The 18,682-nt window shown below is 35.6% G+C and overlaps 1 protein-coding gene across 3 annotated transcripts in view; it reads right to left on the bottom strand.

The window, feature by feature from the left end:
- The window catches only part of CEP120 (centrosomal protein 120), a 75,752-nt gene that overhangs the window by 46,540 nt on the left and 10,530 nt on the right, over nucleotides 1-18,682 (bottom strand). For all 3 annotated transcript variants that reach the window (XM_021709478.1, XM_008051824.1, XM_008051825.1), the window contains exons 4-6: nucleotides 17,716-17,857; nucleotides 5,009-5,157; nucleotides 1,591-1,788 (exon numbers count right to left, since the gene is read on the bottom strand). In XM_021709478.1, the coding sequence (XP_021565153.1) occupies nucleotides 1,591-1,788; nucleotides 5,009-5,157; nucleotides 17,716-17,857 (489 nt within the window). The remainder of the gene's footprint in view (nucleotides 1-1,590; nucleotides 1,789-5,008; nucleotides 5,158-17,715; nucleotides 17,858-18,682) is intronic.

Genomic DNA, 18,682 nt, shown 5'->3' with positions numbered 1-18,682 from the left:
TCCATTTTAACATTAATTTAAACTCAGTTCTAAAAAATAAATCAATGTATCAACTTCAATTTGAAATTTTAAAACCTTGAGTAATTTTGTTTACCCATAAAATACCTTGAGTGTTTCTTGCTTTTCTGATTTTACATCTAAAACAGAGTGTTTAACAGTAAAAAGTAAAAGAATACCTGTGGGGTGGAATATACTATTAACCACTGATAGCTAATCAAAAGTTCAACATTACCATCTTCTGACAACTATTTTAAAAACTGACTGTTCCTAGTACATGCTATATAACTATTCTTTCCCCTGACCGTATTGATGCTTAGTAAACTTAGCATTCCTATGAACAATAAGCAATCACTGTATAAAGATATTTTTTAGTTCTAACATCAGCAGTGACAGAGTTAAAAGAGATCTATAACTAAGTCTAAATGTTATCAAGGTGTGGTCTTTTATGAGCTGGAGAAATTATATTTTTATGTCTTAAATGTCCTCCATTAGACATAAACTAATAAATAAGTCAATTTATTGATACGTTAGTTACAGAATATAATTCAAACTGCTTTTTCCTGGATTTTAGCATTTTAATATACTCTTCAGTTTCTCAAATATCTTGCATTTAGCAGAACCATCTCTAAAATTTAGTTCTACTAAAATTTTCTAATGCTCTTCTCACTTCCTTCCCAAAATACAACCAAAGGCTAATGACTTCAGACATTTGTTTAGATTACTTTAAACAAATGACTATCTAACCCTATATATCACTACTACATTTCAGTTTGATCAAAAGCAACTGTCATAAAAGATAGAAGAGTAATATTCACTATTTAAAAGGTGTACTTTTAAATATAATCCAATTTTAAAAGGGTTTACAAAAACTACTCACCTCAAGGGCAGACTTTAGAAAGTTGCCTTATCACTGTGCTTTTAATAGCAATAAGGTACATAAATACTGAAATTGAGAGTGTGATCTGTGTGTCTACACCCAACCATCTCCACTAACAATAATGAAGCTGGACATGGTGGTGACTCATGCCTATAATACCAGCACTTTGGGAGGCGGAGGCGAGAGCACTGCTTGAGTCCACAGGTTTGAGACCAGCCGGGTCAACTTGGCGAGACCCTGTCCCTACAATAAATCAAAAAATTAGCCAGGCGTAGTGGCATGAGCCTGTAGTTCCAGCTACTTGGAAGACTGAGGTGGAAGGACTGTCTGAGCCTAGCAGTCATGGTGTCCATGAGCATGCCACTGCACTCCAGCCTGGTCAACAGAGTGAGATTCCAACTTTAAAAAGAAAAAAAAGCCAATAATGGCACCTTACATATGCCCACAACTCTAGGCTCCAAGTATAATTTTTTATTATAAAAAACCAATAACTGATATACCACTTTTCTCGGTAACTAGATAAGAAGGTGTTATCACCTAAAATTCTGAAGTAAAGTAATGCCAATGATTTCATGATTCAGGATAACACCTAAAAAAATTAAAAGATGTGGCAGAAAGATGACCTCCAGTACTGAAATAGTACAAAGCTTAGGTACTAAACGAATATATATATTTTAAATCTCCAATTAACAACAATTGGCTGCAGTACTTACCTGTAGTTTAGCCTGAAGAGTCAGGTAAATACGAAGAATTTCTACACTACTACGTATGCGAACAGATGCTCTCTCTGGCTCAAAGTCTGGGTTGATCAAATCATTGAAAGGTTCATTTGTAACATCATTTCCCAGTAAAGAGTAGTAAAAGAAAAACTCAGGCTGTCTTTCTGGAAGTTTCATGGTACATGGAATTAACTAAACATTTAAGGAAAAAGAAAAGATTATTACTCCCTAAGCCATTAAACATGATTAATATGTACGTCGCATCCAAAAATATCTGCTAAAGTGTTGATAATTTTTTGAGGTCTTAAAATTACCACTCAAATAAAATTTATACATATCTGCCAAATTACTAGTTTAACTTTTTAAAGTTTTAGAAGTACACAAAGAGATCAAAGACTTTTTATAGATTTATGTTGTTTTAAAGTTTTCATTTCATTCAGCAGGTCGATGAAAGAGTATGTAAAAATTCTTTTCAGAAGAAAGAGGTCAAATATTTTAAACTAAGTTTTCTTTATTTTCACATATTTTGTTTCAGCTTATCCTTGGTCTACCATCAGAGGCTCTACTTTATAAACAAGAAGAGGTTAAAAAAAATCCAGGCTATTTAATATATAACATATTAGCCTAGGCCTCTGATAAATAAGTTTTTAGCTACCTTGTCAAGATTTAGAGGTCTATAAATTAATAGCTATTAAAAAATGCCTTCTGTACTATGAAGGTAACTTTTCAGAGTTGCTAGCTTCATGGTCACATATGATTTAAAAATGGAATTCTTGCCCTATAAAATATAAAATACCTAACAGGCCCTTAATGTTTGCTAGAACAGTCTTAAACAATAAACATTTAATATGTCCATCAACACAAGTTTTGGCTTAAATATATATAGTTATCATATAGTCTAGCTGATAAATAATGACATAGTGATGTGAAAATTATCTAAAACTTACTGCTGGCCAAAAAAAGTTACATGATAGTTTGCATATTTTGTGAAAATACAAGTGCTAACAGCTTAGATTATAATAGCAGTACTGGATACATAATAAACAATAAAGTTATTATTATTATTATTACTTTTAGAGACAGGGTCTAATTCTGTCACCCAGGCTGGAATGCAGTGGCACAATCATAGCTAACTGCAGCCTCAACATGGGCTTCAGCGATCCTACCACATCAGCCTTTTAAGTAGCTAGGACTTAAAGGTGCATGACATCACGCCTGGTTAATTTTTAAAATTTTTATAGAGATGAGGGTCGCGCTATGTTGTCCAGTAAGTTATTTTAATCCTACATTTAAAAATGTATTTAAGTTTAATTGAGATTTTAATCATGTAGACTTAAATATATTGAGAGAAGTACCTATATTTAGCCTATAAGAGCACAAATTATGGAGGTAGATCCCAACCCCCAACTCTGGTTCCATCAGTGACTTGCTGTGAAACCTTGGAAAAATTACTTAATGGCTCTATGCCTCTATTTGTTTTAGAACTATTTGAAGGATTAAGAGATAATCCATGTTCATTGCTACAACAGTGCCTAGCACATAGTTAGCTGTTATGTGAGAATGGGAAAATATCTAGAGAGAAATACATTACCCTTACAGTGATAATTTTGGAGAAGTTTAATTAGAAGAGACTTTCAATTTTAACTTTTTTCCATAATCAGAAAGCAATAAAAATGTTGAAAAATAAAGATGACCCTTATATATTTAACATTATATTTAAGTCTAAATAATCCCCACTACAGGAAGAGATTTTAAAACTCTTTTTAATCCTGGAATTTGGAGACTATTTTTTTCCTACCCTTAACTTTCAATATTTAAGAAAAGAAGGACGCAAGATTATTACTTTCTACTCTTCTTGCTACAAACTCATTCCTCTATTCTACTACAACTTTATAGTAACATGTGCTAAGTCACTAATTTGCATCTGAAAAGGTACTTGCAAGTTAGTTTATAGCTAGGTGCTTTCTCCCTTGCCTTTGATTAGGTGGAGAGGAAAAAGCTAAATGGCTAGTTTCACCCCTAACAGAAACAACATAACCATCAAGCACCCCATCCCCACATCGTTTTCCCCTGCGCCCAGCCACTGGAAACCACAAATCTACTTTTTGTCTGTATGAATTTTAAATATTCTGGACATTTCATGTAAGTGGAATCATATACTATGTTGCCTTTTGTGTCTGGCTTCTTTCATTCAGCATGTTTTCAATGATCATCCATGTTGTAGCATTTATCAGTATTTCTTTTTGTAGCTGAATAATATTCCACTGTGTGGATAGTCACATTTCACTTATCTATTAACCTGATGATGAACATCGGGATAGTTTCCACATTTTGGTTATGGTGAACAGTGCTAGTACAAACATTCATGTACAAGTTTTTATTTGAACACCGGTTTTCAATACTTTGGGGTATATACCTAGGAGTAGAATTGTTGGGGCATGTGGCAATTCTGATTAACATTTTGAGAAACCTATCTGGTTTAATCTTTCATGAGACAGCAAACAGCTTGCCAGACATGAATCTGTGTTTTTTAAATCTAAAAAGACAACATAATTTTAAGTCACCCTATATTACCAAGAACCATGTTAGATTTTTAGTAGTGAACTCCATAGGTTGTTACAACAAATTTTATCATACACGTGTAGCCCTTGCCGAGTATGCCAGGACTGCAAGGCCCTGACCACTCTCTTACCCAGCTCATGTCTCTGGGTTGTTTATGCAGCTGGTAACCTTGAGAGACAAGGTAATGTGTCTTTCTCGACAAAGATCATGACTGCTTACCACTTACAATAAAACTGGTGGATTCCTTCAATTCAGTTTCCTCACCTGTGACAAAACCCACTATGTACATAGCAAACACCTTCCTGTGTCATCCTCATGGGACTTGGGTTAAGAGGAACTGAAGGAAATATGCAAATATTCATGCACTTGCTCTATTGAGATTAATAAATCCTTAGTTTCTGACCAAGAAATTGTGTCTTCTGCCAGCATTTATGACAGTAACAAGTTAATTTGTTAGCTTATAAAATATAATACCAGACCCAACAGGCATTAGGTATTCCTGATATTGCAAATTTCCTCAAGAAGTAAATTGTTCAAAAAGAAAATTTAAAAATCCTTTCATGTCGGTCCTTACAATGCCACACAGTACAATGGAAAACAATGTTTACTGATGGTCAGTGTTCTAAATCCTGACATACTTAATTTATTCTCTTACTAACAAAATCATTGAAATCTGTTTTTTCCCTAAAGCAAAAGTGTTTCCTTTCTGGTATGAAAAAAACATTTTTCAAATTTATTTTTAAAAAGTAAAAAAAAAGTCTACCTGCAAATAGTTTTAATATCTAAAAGGAAAAACTTTTTAAATGTTTTCAAATTTTCTGTGAATCACTAATCTCAGGGAAAGCCTCACCTGCTCCAACTGGGTGGCGAATGCTATAGTCACAGACAGAATGAAGGATTCAGTACAATAATCTGCTGGTCCAATCTGATGGTAGCCTCCCTCCTCATTCAGCACTGCCACGATGTCCTTGGGGTCAAGTCCAGAGAGGCCAGCAGGTACTTTACAGAAAAAACACAATTAATTAAACTACATTGTAAGATTTTTTTTTTTTAAGTTGGAGTCTCACTCTGTCGCCCAGACTGGAGTGAAGTGGCCGCTCCCGGCCACCGCAGCCTCGACCTGTTGGGCTCCGGCGATCCTTCCGCCTCAGCCTTCCACGTAGCTGACATTGTAAGATTTTAAAGCCTGACTACATTTTTATATTTGCTTGGCAATTTTTATGGATACAGTTAATATCTCAGTAAAATTTCTGTTAATTTCTCATACACCCTCTAAAGAAACCTTATTTAATCCCCATTTTCTTTCTGTATATAGAAGTCATATTCTGAAATAACATTTTTAAAACTTCAATTTTAAAAAAACACATAGAAAACTCACCTAACAAAGGTTTCCCCTTGAGAAGTGACAAATAAGCTAGATTTGGTTAAGAAGAGAAGGGCGATTAAACAGAGAATGGAGGAAGTGAGAAAAGAGTGTTCCAGACAGAAGAAATAATATATACAAAGTCACAAAAGCAACAGAAAGCATGTGGTGAGAGAACTAAAATACAGTGGTATGCTGGACCACAGAGTAAAAACTGAATATCGAAAGAGGTGAGGCTAGAGAGATAAGCAGAGGCCATATCATAAAGGATCTTTTTGAATGTTGTGTAGAAAAACTTGGAAAGTTTTCTAAGAATAAGGGAAAACCATGAAACATGAGACAATTCTGAGAAGAAAACTGGCATAATCTAATAGGCTTCAGTATGAAGAGACTGGAGAAAAACAAGGGTTTTTTTTCATATTTATTTTTAAAAAACTAAAAGCACACACAACTAAAATAACAGACAATACCCAGTGCTAGGAGGAATGCAGGAAGGAATGCAACACTCTCGATGTTGGTAAGTATACACTAGTAAAACCTATTAAAGTGACGTATCAGGGCTTATCAAAATTTTTTACATGCGTACTCTATAAACTAGCAATTCCTCTTCTAGGAATTAATCCTAAAAAGATGTGCCTACTGTAGCAATGGCTGAAAATAATATGATGATTAAGAGCACAAATATCCAAAAATTAGCCGGGCGTGGTAGCGTGCTCCTGTAGTTCCAGCTACTTGGAAGGCTCAGGCGGAGGGATCGCCAGAGCCCAGCAAGTCGAGGCTGCGGTGGCTGGGAGCGGTCACTGCACTACAGTCTGGGTAACAGAGTGAGACTCCAACTCAAAAAAAAAAAAATAGAGCACAGATATCTGAGTCATACAGATCAAGGTTCCAATCCCAGTCGTCAATGCTAGTTGTACAGGGAAACTGTATAATCTCCTTTAGTCTCCTTTTTTCCCCCTTCTGCAAAGCTTTAATATAGTTGTCAAAAGATCAAATTAAATGATTAAAGAAAAGCACTTAGCATAGTATCTTGACTCATAAGCACTTTAATAAAGGTAGCCATTATACACTAAGGCCAGCAGAGTTTAGAAGTTAAAATCGTAACTATAACAGGTTTCTCACTGTCAGAGAAGAGAGATACAAATGTGGAAAGGAAGAAAATTAGAATAAATCTCGTGGTGCAAGATTGGAATGAAGGTGTCAATGTGAATTCATGCTGTTCAATGTATATGGAAAAATATCAATGAAAAGGTATTGTGGTTTCAATGTGCCCCGTTCAAAAACCAGTGTTAACACTTCATGGCCAATATGATAGCATTAAGAGATGGGGCCTTAAAGAGGTGATTAGGACAGAAGGGTTCCTCCCTCATGAATTGAGTTAGGTGCCCTTATAAAAGGGCTTTAAATTCCTCTCTTGCTCTTCAGCCTTCAGCCACATGAGGACACAGCAAGAACGCCCTCACCAAACACCTAAACACTGTCACTTAAAGGGCCTAGAAACAGTGGCACCCCAAATATCAACTGGTATACCTAGTACCTAGATCTTGACTTCCAAACATCTTTCTTTACTAAAAGCAAGCAAGGCTCCTTAGAGAAATGGTTGAATGACTTGCTGTGAAACCTTGGAAAAATTACTTAATGGCTCTGTGCCTCCATTTGTTTTAGAGCTATTTGAAGGATTAAGAGATAATACATGTTCACTGCTACAACAGTGCCTAGCACATAGTTAGCTGTTGTTAAGTGAGATAGGGAAAATATCTAGAGAAAAATACATTACCCTTAGCAGTGATAATTTTGGAGAGGGCTGAGACTGGGAAAGCACAAGATGAGCATGGAATATCTTCCTGTGCCAGAAAATATAAAAAGTTCAAAAACTTATGGAGACAGTCAAGAAGAAACAGAAGCAGCTTGAAGAGCTTCCCAAATCTGGGGCAAATAGATAGGATAGTTAAGGACTGTAAAACACTAAATAAAAAGAAAAAATTATAAATCCAACTGATATAAATATATTAATAAATTGAAGATCTAATGAGAAATGGAATAAATATATTCATAGTGTCATACTTCTGTCCCACAAAAGGTGTATTAACTACAAAGGAAACAAGAGTAAGTTTATAGATGAGAATACAGACACACGACACCTTAATCAAATAAACAAAGTAAGCATAACCAGTAATGGGACAAGTCAAAATTGTGAACCACCTGATAGGAGGCAATTGGAAGAACATGGCATCCGTTCTGTGATATCCCTGCCAAAAATGCATAACCTGAATCTAAAATCAGACAAATTCAAATCAAGAGACATTCTGGAAATTAAATGGCTTGTAATCTTCAAAATTTCAAGGCCATGGTAAGTTCAAGGAACTATTTCACAATATACAAAAACTATTTCACAATAACAATTAAGCATAATACAGATTCTAAAGTAAATCCTTTTCTGAAAAAGGACATTACAAGGACAACTGGTAAAGCTTGAATGGAATTAGATGGTAGTAAGGTTACCAATGTTTCATTAAAAGAATAAGGTTATATGTATTAATATATCCGTGTAAATATCCCAATTCTGATAGAGATATCATGATTATACAGAATAATGTCCTAATATACACTCAATATTCTGGTACATAAAGTAGCAAATTCCTCTCAAATGGTTCAGGGGAAAATAGTCTCCTTTATAACACAGTTTCAACTTTTTTGATAAGTTTGAGATTGCTTCACAACAGAAAAAAATTCTAAAAAATCCTTTAAAAAATAAAGCCCCTATAATCTGACTTCTAGGTTCTTATGTTGGCTTCACTGGCTACTACTTATGCCATTTTGCCAAGACAAATCTCTAAAATTCAATTTACCCCTTTCTTGAGTTTATGGTGCCTATACAGTATCCAGATGAAGACATCCAGAAGGCAAATGCTATTTGGGTCTAAAGGCCTGAGTGGGTATCTTCAGCATAGAAATACTATGACTGATGCCTTTAGTACAGATAAGCTTGGATAGGAAGAGTATGTACAGGTTAAGAATAAATCTCTTTAGTATATAGAGGGTGAGAAGAGGAAAAGAAAACCCAAACGAGGTTAAGAACTGGTCAGAGAAGTCAAAGGAAAAGTAGCTGTTAAAATACTGAACTATAATTCCTATCACCTCAATCTAAAGGCAATTACCAACTCATAATTAAACTTTTGGGATAAGACAACTATTTATATATTCACTGAACTAAGAACATATGTGCCCGCCCTAACAATGTTATTAATTTTAATTTTACATATACATCTGGGACATTCCATTCATATGACTGAAGCATAGTTGAGTACCAACTGTACCATTTCAATGCCACTATTTGCTTCTCTCATTTCCAAAAGAAACTTATCTTCATCCTCTGCAGAAAAGAAAATTTACACAAGATATGTAATCACAAAATATTATAGTAAGAAAGGACTTTAGAGACCACTCACGCAAGTCCATCATTTTACCTAAAAGAACACAGGGACTGAAAAACATTTAAAAAGAAATATGGGGCTTAGCACATAAGGAAGCTTGGGAGTCTTCACTCAGTCCTAATAACAAATAAAAAGCTGAATAAACTAAAAAGTTAACAAATCTCCATAGATTCCTGAGACGAGTGAGGTCTCAGGAAAACAACTACCCCCTCAAACCAGAGAGACAGGGAGCTACAGAGAATCGCAACTTACCAGAACATAACAGAACAGGGGAGGTCCGGGAACCAAAGCAGGAGTAGAAAAACCTGAACTATGATGAAATGCTGGTGGCTTTAAAACTCCAGAGGGATCCAGTCACAAGGAGGCCCACACTTTTTTGAGTTTTACCTCCAGGAGTTCACACAGGTCCTCACAGTGAGTACCACAAAAAGATCCCTTCATGCTTCTTACAGAGGTAAGAGAAAAGAAACCACTTTGAAGTACAACAGAGAATTCTCTTCTTGTTAACAGGACCTGCCCTCAGGAGAAATTATGTAACAAGAGTTTAACTTGCTGAGGTTACATCAGAGCCTAACTGACCCAGAATTAGGGAAATACCCAACTCCAGTCCCCACTATAGTCTCCCACAAAGGAGAAGGGAAATACCTAAGTCCCACCCTTGCAGACATTCTGTACCACCTAAGGAGAGAAAAAAAACTAAGAAACAATGATGAGGTTTAAACCCCAGGAGCACATGCTTTATAAAAGACTGAGATCTAACCATAGGACTATAGATGGCTTCTCATGCCCTACATCTGACCACTATATTACCAAAGGCCTATTTACAGCAGTTCCTTTTACCCCCTATATCACATCCAGCTATCAAGGCATACTAAAAGGAAAAAAATACTATTAGAGGTGACTAAATAGGTATCAGAGTCAGACATGACAGGAATGTCAGAATAATCAAAACAGGATTTAAAAAAAAACAACAACTAAGATTAATATGGCTTATAAGGCTTTAATGGAAAAAGCAGACATGTAAGAATAAACGGATAATGTATGCAGAGAGATGAAAAGTATAAGAACAAATAACAAAGACATGCTAGAGACCAAAAATATTATAACTAGCCTGGCACAGTGCCTCACCATACTTTGAAAGGCCAAGAATGGAAGACTGCTTGAGCCCAGGAGTTTGAGACCATCCTAGGCAACATAGCGAGATCTTGTCTCTAAAAAAAATTTTTTTTAAATAGCCAGGCATGGTGGCATGCACCTGTAGTCCCAGCTACTCAGGAGGCTGAGGTGGAAGGATCACTTGAGCCCAGGAGGTCACTGAAATGAGCCATGACTGTGCCACTGCACTCCAGTATGGGTGACAGAGTGAGACCTCGACTCAAAACAAAACAAAATCTGTAAAAAAAAAAAAAAAAAGGAAGAATAACTTTGGTTAATTAGTTGCTGAGGAAAGAATCTCTGAGCTTGAGGATATGACAAAAGAAATTTACAAAACTGGAAAAAGAAAAAAGACTGAGGGGAAAAAAAACCAGAACAGACTATCCAAGAACTATGAGATAATTACAAAAGGTGTAATCATGGGTTGATGATACCAAAGGAGAGAGAGAAACAGAAGCCAAGTGAAGCAATAATTACTGAAAATCTCCCCAATCTAATGTCAGACACCAGCTCACAGATTCAGGAAGTTTAGAGACAACATAGAAGGATAAATGCAAAAAAGAAAAGGAGCGGCTTAGGCCTATCATATTCAAATCTCAGGAAAATAGAAAGAAAAAAAATATATATATATATGTGTGTATATATATATATATATGTGTGTGTATATATATATGTGTGTGTGTATATATATATGTGTGTGTGTATATATATATATATATGTGTGTGTATGTATGTATATATATATATATAAAATCTTTGCTCTTCTAAAGGTAAGGATTAGTTAAGAAAAAATCCTAAAGGAAGCCAGAGGGGGGAAATTCTTACCTTTAGAAGAGCAAAGATAAGCATTACATCCAACTTCCCTGAAACCATGCAAGCAAGAAGAGAGTGGAATGAAATAATCTACCATCCTAGAATTCTGTGCCCAATGAAATTATCCTTCAAAAAGTGAAAGAAAAATAACTTGAAGGAGACTTTCTCACACAAACAGAAATTGAGAGCATTTGTTGCCAGTAGACCACCCTTTGCAAGAAATGTTAAAAAGAAGCTCTTCAGAGACAAAGAAAATGACATGGGTCAGAAACTACATAAATCTATGTTAAAAAAAATAGCAGCTGGGCTCGGTGGCTCAGCCTGTAATCTCGCACTTTGGGAGGCCAAAGGGAGTGGACTGCATGAGCCTGTGGGTTTGGACAACTTGGTGAGACCTCACCTTTACAATTAAAAAAAAAAAAAATTAGCCGGGCATGATAGCGCGCGCCTGTAGTTCCAGCTACTTGGAAGGCTGAGACAGAAGGATCGCTGGAGCCCAGCAGGTTGAGGCTGCAGTGGCCAGGAGTGGCCACTGCACTACAGTCTGAGCAATAGAGTGAGACTTCAACTCAAAAAAAAAAAAAAAAAAAAACAGCATCAGAGAATGAATAAGTGGAGGTAAAATAAAAACATTTACTTTTTCATTCTTAATTGATCTAACAGATAAAGGGTTGTTCAAAATTATATTAGCAATAATTTATTCAACTGTGTAAGCTTATATATATATATGTATATAAACATGTCATATGTAATGTGCATTTAGTGTGTATGCACCTGCCAGAGCATCAAAATTTATAAGACAAAACTGATAGAACTGCAAGGAGAAATGGTTGAATCCACTATTATAGTTGGAGACTTCAACATCCCACTATCAAAAATGGACAGATCTGGCCAGGCATGGTGGCTCATGCCTATAATCCCAACATTTTGGGAGGCCAAGGTGAGAGGATTGTCTGAGCTTACAGGTTCAAGATCAGCCTATACAAATACACAGATATGCTCATGTATAAGTGAAATAACAGCAATGACACAAGGGACAGGATTAGTAATACTGTGTTATTATAAAATACTCATATAACTCGTGAAGCAAGTAGTGTTATTTGAAAGTGGATTTGGATTAGTTGTAAATGTGTAGTGCAAACTCTAAGACAACCACTTAAAAGCAAAAAAACAAAAAAAAGTATAACATATACTGAGAAAAGGTAGAAAAAAAGTATAAAATTAAAACTACAAAAGTAGAAGAAGAAGAGATGAAAACAGGGATACGGAACAAGAACAACAATACAAAACTCTAACAAATATGACAGATATTAATCCAACTACTTCAATAATCACTTCAAGTGTCAACAGTTTAAGTGTACTAATTAAAAAATAGATATTATCAAATTGGATCACAAAACAAAACCCAACTTTCTTATATGTTTTATATAAGAAACCCACTTTATATCATAAAGACAAATACTTATTAAAATTAAAGGGATGGAGAATGATATACTATGCTAACACTAATCAAAAGAAAGTGAGAGTAGACATTTATTTCAGATAGAGCAGACTTCAGACCATAGAAAGTTACCAAGGACAAAGAGGGATGATAAAGGGGTTAATTCTCCAAGAAGATATAACAATCCTTAATGTGTATGCAGCTGCCAGAGCATCAAAATACATGCAGAAAAAACTGATAGAACTACAAAGAGAAATAGTTGAATCCACTATTATAGTTGAAGACTTCAACACCCCACTGTCAAAAATGGACCAATCTGGCCAGGCGTGGTAGCTCACGCCTATAATCCCAGCACTTTGGGAGGCCGAGGTAAGAGGATTGTCTGAGCTCACGGGTTCGAGACCAGCCTGGGCAACTTGGCAAGACCTCGTCTTTACAATAAATTAAAAAAATAAAAAAAGGACAGATCCAGCAGGCAGAAACTCAGTAACATAGTTGAACTCAACATTATTATCAATCAACTGGAAACAAAGGAGACATATCTGTAGACCCCTTCATACAACATAATACACATTCATCTCAAGCTTACATGGGACATTCACCAAGATAGAGCAACTCTGGGCCATAAAACACACTTTAACAAATTTAAAAGACTGGTAATCATTTCTTCTCTCAGATTACATAGAATTAAACTACAAATCAATAACAGAAAGATAGCTGGAAAATCCCAAAATACTTGGAGATTAAACAACACACTTCTTTTTTTCTTTCATCAATACCTCGTTTCAAAACAACACACTCTAAATAATATATGGGTCAAAGAAATCTCAAGAGGAATCTAAAAACATCTTGAACTAAATGAAAATGAAAACACAACTTATCAAAATTTGTGGGATGAAATGAAAGCAGTGCTTAGAGAAAAATTTATAACACTGAATGCAAATGTTAGAAAAAAAAGAAAAACCTAAAATCAATCATCTTAGTTCCCACCTTAGAAAATTAGAAAAAGAAGAGTAAATTATATCCAAAGTAAGCAGAAGAAAATAAAAAGTAAAACAGAATAATGAAACTGAAGACAGGCAATCTATAAAGAAAAATAAATAAATTCAAAAGCTGGTGCTCCGAAAAGATCAATAAAACCAATAAGCCTTTAGCTAGACTCAATAAGAAAAAAGAGAGGGCATACAAATTACTAATATCAGAAATGAAAGGTGAGAATCACTGCAGATTCCACTGATATCAAAAAGTATAATAAAGAAACACTATGAACAAGTCTATGTCCATAAATTTCATATCCTAGATAAAATAGACCAATTCCTTGAAAGATACAATAAATACCAAAACTCACACAAGAAGAAATAGACTGAATAGACCTAGATCTATTAAGGAAATTCAATCAGAAGGCACCACATCTAGATGGGTTCACTGGTGAATTCTACCAAACATTTAAGGAAGAAATTATACTGATTCTCTATAATCTCTTTCAGAAGAAACATAGAGAATACTTCCTAACTCATCCTCACACCAAAACCTAAAACAAGGCAAAAACAACCAGAAAAACTACAAACCAGTACCTCTCATGAGCACAGATACAAAAATCTTCAAAAAAAAATATAAGCAATGAAATCCAGCAGTGTATAATACAAGTGGCATTTATCCCAAGTATGCACAACTGGTTTGGCACTCAAAAATTAATTAATGTAAACCATCACACCAAAACAGGAATTGCAATCCATCACATAAACAGACTAAAGAAGAAATATATCACATGATCATATCAACAGATGCAGAAAAACTATTTGACAAAATCCAACACGCATTCATGATTAAAAATTCTCAATAAATCAGAATTAGAGAGAAACCCCTGAACTTGATAAAGAGTATCAGAAAATCTACAGCTAACATCATACTTAATGTTAAGAAACTTGCAGTATTCAAAATCAGGTATGAGACAAAGATGTCCCTTCTCACTGCTCCTTTTCAACATCAACATCTTGTTGCTAATGCAGTAAGAAAAGGAATTAAAAGTTATACAGATTAGGAAGGAGGACTAAAACTGTCTTTGTTCACAGATGACACTTATCTATATAGAAAATCCATCTGTAGAAAGATCAACAAAAAAAAAAACTCCTGTAGCTAATAGGTGATTATAGCAAGGTTGCAGAATACAAGGTTAATATACAAACACAATAGCTTTCCTATAGACCAGCAATGAACAAATAACATTTTAAATAAAAACATATTCCCATTTACATTAATACCTCTAAAAATTAAATACTTAGATATAAACCTAACAAAATATACCTCTAAAAATTAAATACTTAGATATAAACCTAACAAAACCTAACAAGATCTATATGAGGAAACTACAGAACTGATAAAAGAAATCAAAGAAGAACTAAATAATGAAGAAACAGTGCATGTCATACACAGAAAGACTCAATACTGTCAAGATGTCAGTTCTTCCCAAACTGATCATAGACAGAAAGACTCGATACTGTCAAGACTTCAGTTCTTCCCAAATTTATCTATAGATTCAATGCAAACCCTGTCAAAATCTTAGCAAATTATTTTATGGATACTGACACATTGATTATAAAGCTTATATAGAGGGGCAAAAGACTCAGAATAACCAATTCAATATTGAAGGAAAAGAACAAAGTTGGAGACCTAACATTGTCTGACTTCAAGTCTTACTATAAAGCTACAGTAATTAAGACAATATGGTACTGACAAACAAATAGACTAAAAGATCAATAGAACAGCCCAGAATAGACCCACATAAGTACAGTCACCTGATGTTTGACAAAGGAGCAAAGGCAATGTAATAAAGCAAAGAAAGTTTTTCAACAAACAGTGTTGGAACTGGACATCCACACGCAAAAAAATGAATCTAGACACAGATTTCACATCTTTCTCAAAATTAACTCAGAATGGATTATAGACTTAAACGTAAATTTAAGTATAAAACTCCTAGAAAATAACAAAGGAGAAACCAAGATAGCCTTGGGTATGACAATGTTTTTTAGACACAACAAAGGTACGATCCATGGATAAAATAACTGATAAACTGAACTTCATTAAAATAAAAAACTTCTGTCCAGGCTCGGTGGCTCAGCCTGTAATCCCAGCGCTTTGGGAGGCCAAGGTGAGTGGATTGCCTGAGCCCGTGGGTTCGAGACCCACCTGGGCAACTTGGCGAGAACTCATCTCTACAATAATCAAAAAATTAGCTGGGCATGGTAGCGCACGCCTGTAGTTCCAGCTACTTGGAAGGCTGAGGCAGAAGGATCGCCGGAGCCCAGCAGGTCGAGGTTGCGGTGGCCGGGAGCGGCCACTGCACTCCAGTCTGGGCGACAGAGTGAGACTCCAACTCAAAAAAAAAAAAATTAAAAACTTCTGCTCTTGGAAAGACAATATCAAGAGAATGAGAAGACAAGACACAGTCTTGGAAAACATCTTCACAAAAGACATCTGATAAAGGACTATTATCCAAAATACACAAAGAACTTTAAAATTCAACAATAAAAAATTAATAACCTGATTTAAAAATGGGCCAAAGACCTGAGTAGACACCTCAAAGAAGATACACAGATACAGGTAAGCACATGTAAACATGTTCAACATAAGATGCCATAAGGAACTGCAAATTAAAACAATGAGATACAACTAGATACCTATTAGAATTGCCAAAATTCAAAACATTGATGACACCAAATTCTGGGAAGAATGTGGAGCAATAGGAATTCTCATTCACTACTGGTGGGAATGCAAAATAGTACAGTCACTTTGTAAGGCAGTTTGGACATTTCTGATAAAACTAGGTATACTCTTACCATATGATCCAGCAATCACATTCTCTGGCATTTACCCAAATGAATTGACAACTCAAATCCACATAAACACCTGCACTCAGATATTTAAAGCAGCTTTATTCATAATTGCCAAAAGTTGGAAGCAACCAAGATGTTCTTTAGTAGCTGAGTGGATAAACTTTGATACATCTAGACAATAAAATATTACTCAGCACTGAACGGAAATAAGCTATCAAGCCATGAAAAGACATGGAGTAACCTTAAATACACGTATTACTAAGTGAAATAAGTCAATCTGGAAAAGGATATATCCTGTATTATTCCAACTTTATGACATTCTGGAAAAGTCAAAACTGTGGTATAAATAAAAAAGATGAGTTGCCTAGGGGATAGAACAGGTAAGGCATAGGTGATTTTTAGGACAGTGAAACCTACAGTACAATACATAGAATATACAACACCAAAAGTGAACCCCATTGAAAACTCTGGACTTTGATGTGTCAATCCACTGTAACACCACTACTCTGGTGCAGGCATGTTGACAGTGATGGAGGCTGTGGGGTGGGGGGATAAGGGGTATATGAGAACTCTCTGCATTCTCCACTCAATTTTACTGTGACGATAACAATGCTCTAACAAACAGTTAATTAATTTAAAAAAAAGAAAGAAGTATGAAGATCTTGTTAAACTACAGTTGAGTTAATAGAGAACAGCATGACCATTTGGGGCTGTTCTGTACTCATCCTAAGAAGAAAATTTTTTAAAAATTCAAAATTTTACTTTGTTCTACTACATACCAAATAAGGAAGAGAAAAATGTTTCCTATTTTTTTTTTTTTTTTTGAGTCAGAGGCTCACTGTCACCCAGCTGGAGTGCAGTGGCACGCTCATGGCCACTGCAGCCTCGACCCTCTGGGCTCAGGCGATCCTTCCTCTTCATTCTTTCAAGCAGCTGGAACTATAGGCATGCACCACCACACCTGGCTAATTTCTTGATTTATTGTAGAGACTAGGACATGTCATGTTGCCCAGGCTGGTCTTGAACTCTTAGGCTCAGGCAATCCTCTCGCCTCCAACCTCCTAAAGTGCTGGAATTACAAGCCTGAGTTACGGCACCTGGCTGTGTTCCCTCCTAAGATCTGTAAACAAGAGGTCAGAGCAACAAGTGTTGCATGTGTAACAACAATAATATTTGTTTGACACATAGTTTACACTCCTGCATATATCCTCCTATAACACTCCTCCTCCTTTTTTTTTTTTTGAGTTGGAGTCTCACTCTGTCGCCCAAACTGGGGTGCAATGTCCGCTCCTGGCCACCGCAGCCTCGACCTGCTGGGCTCTGGCGATCCTTCCACCTCAGCCTTCTGAATAGCCGGAATTACAGGCGCGCGCTACCACGCCCGGTTAATTTTTTGATTTATTGTAGAGATGAGGTCTCGCCTGCCCAGGCGGGTCTCGAACCCGTGGGCTCAGGCAATCCACTTCTAGTCCAAAGATGGAACCTTTCAGAGAATGTCTTTAGAGATCATGCACAAACCTTTTCCATCTCGAGGGGGAGCTCCCTTTGCTTTAAAACTATCCACTGGTGCCTTTGTATCTGTTTCCAAAGCAATGCTTATCTGTATCTCAGACTTGAATTTGGTGTATTTATTACTCAGCAGCTGGTACCATTTTGGTGCCTAGAGAATAACAACAAAACAATAAAACATCTTAATTGTTAATAGGAAAAAAAGTACTAGGGTATGTTCTATAAGGTTCTAAATAAATTTCTCGTAGTTTTTCAGCCCTTTCTGTTCTTAAAAAATTTTTCATTTTCACATTTCCTCAAAAGAAATTAATTCTGCTTAGGAAACAATCAACTGAATTTCTCTTTAAAAAACTAAGTAGAAGTTTAGATTGTCTTCCTTGCTTCCATTCCTGTGCTTCAATAGTAAAATACAAAAATGAAGTAAACACAATGTATTTCTTTCTACCTTTAGCCTGCCTTATACCCCCAATCTCACTTTCTCCCTTAAACAACAACAAAAAAAACCTACCAATTTCCTAGCACCTTTTTCACACTTTTTTTATTATATCTTTTCTTCCTGCCATTTTTCTGCTTTGTTCTGCTTATACCAAATATGAAAAAGACAACCTTGGTTTTAAAAAGAAAAATATTAACAAAATATTAAAGTAAAAGCCTAATAGTAGAGTTCTGGGCTATGAACAATGAAATTGACTTAAAAGGAAGCAAAGGTCTTTTTACAGAATGAAGTATCCTAAATTTATTAAATATCCCCACTAATGCAACCTCAGAAATTACAATACCTGAATACCCTGAAAAAATCTTATGGCTATGTATATCGTAGGTAGGAACCACTGGTCAACAGGAGTACCATTTCAATACTTAGAAATGGCATTCCTTGGCAATTATCAACAACTCAAAAAATAACAGCTGCTGGAGAGGGTGTGGTGAAAAGGGAACACTTCTACACTGTTGGTGGGAGTGTAAACTAGTGCAACCT

The sequence above is a fragment of the Carlito syrichta genome, unplaced genomic scaffold, assembly GCF_000164805.1.
Source record: "Carlito syrichta isolate Samal-C Ts95f unplaced genomic scaffold, Tarsius_syrichta-2.0.1 Scaffold236936, whole genome shotgun sequence".
Lineage (NCBI taxonomy): Eukaryota > Metazoa > Chordata > Mammalia > Primates > Tarsiidae > Carlito > Carlito syrichta.
This window is presented reverse-complemented; position numbering and strand designations above follow the sequence as displayed.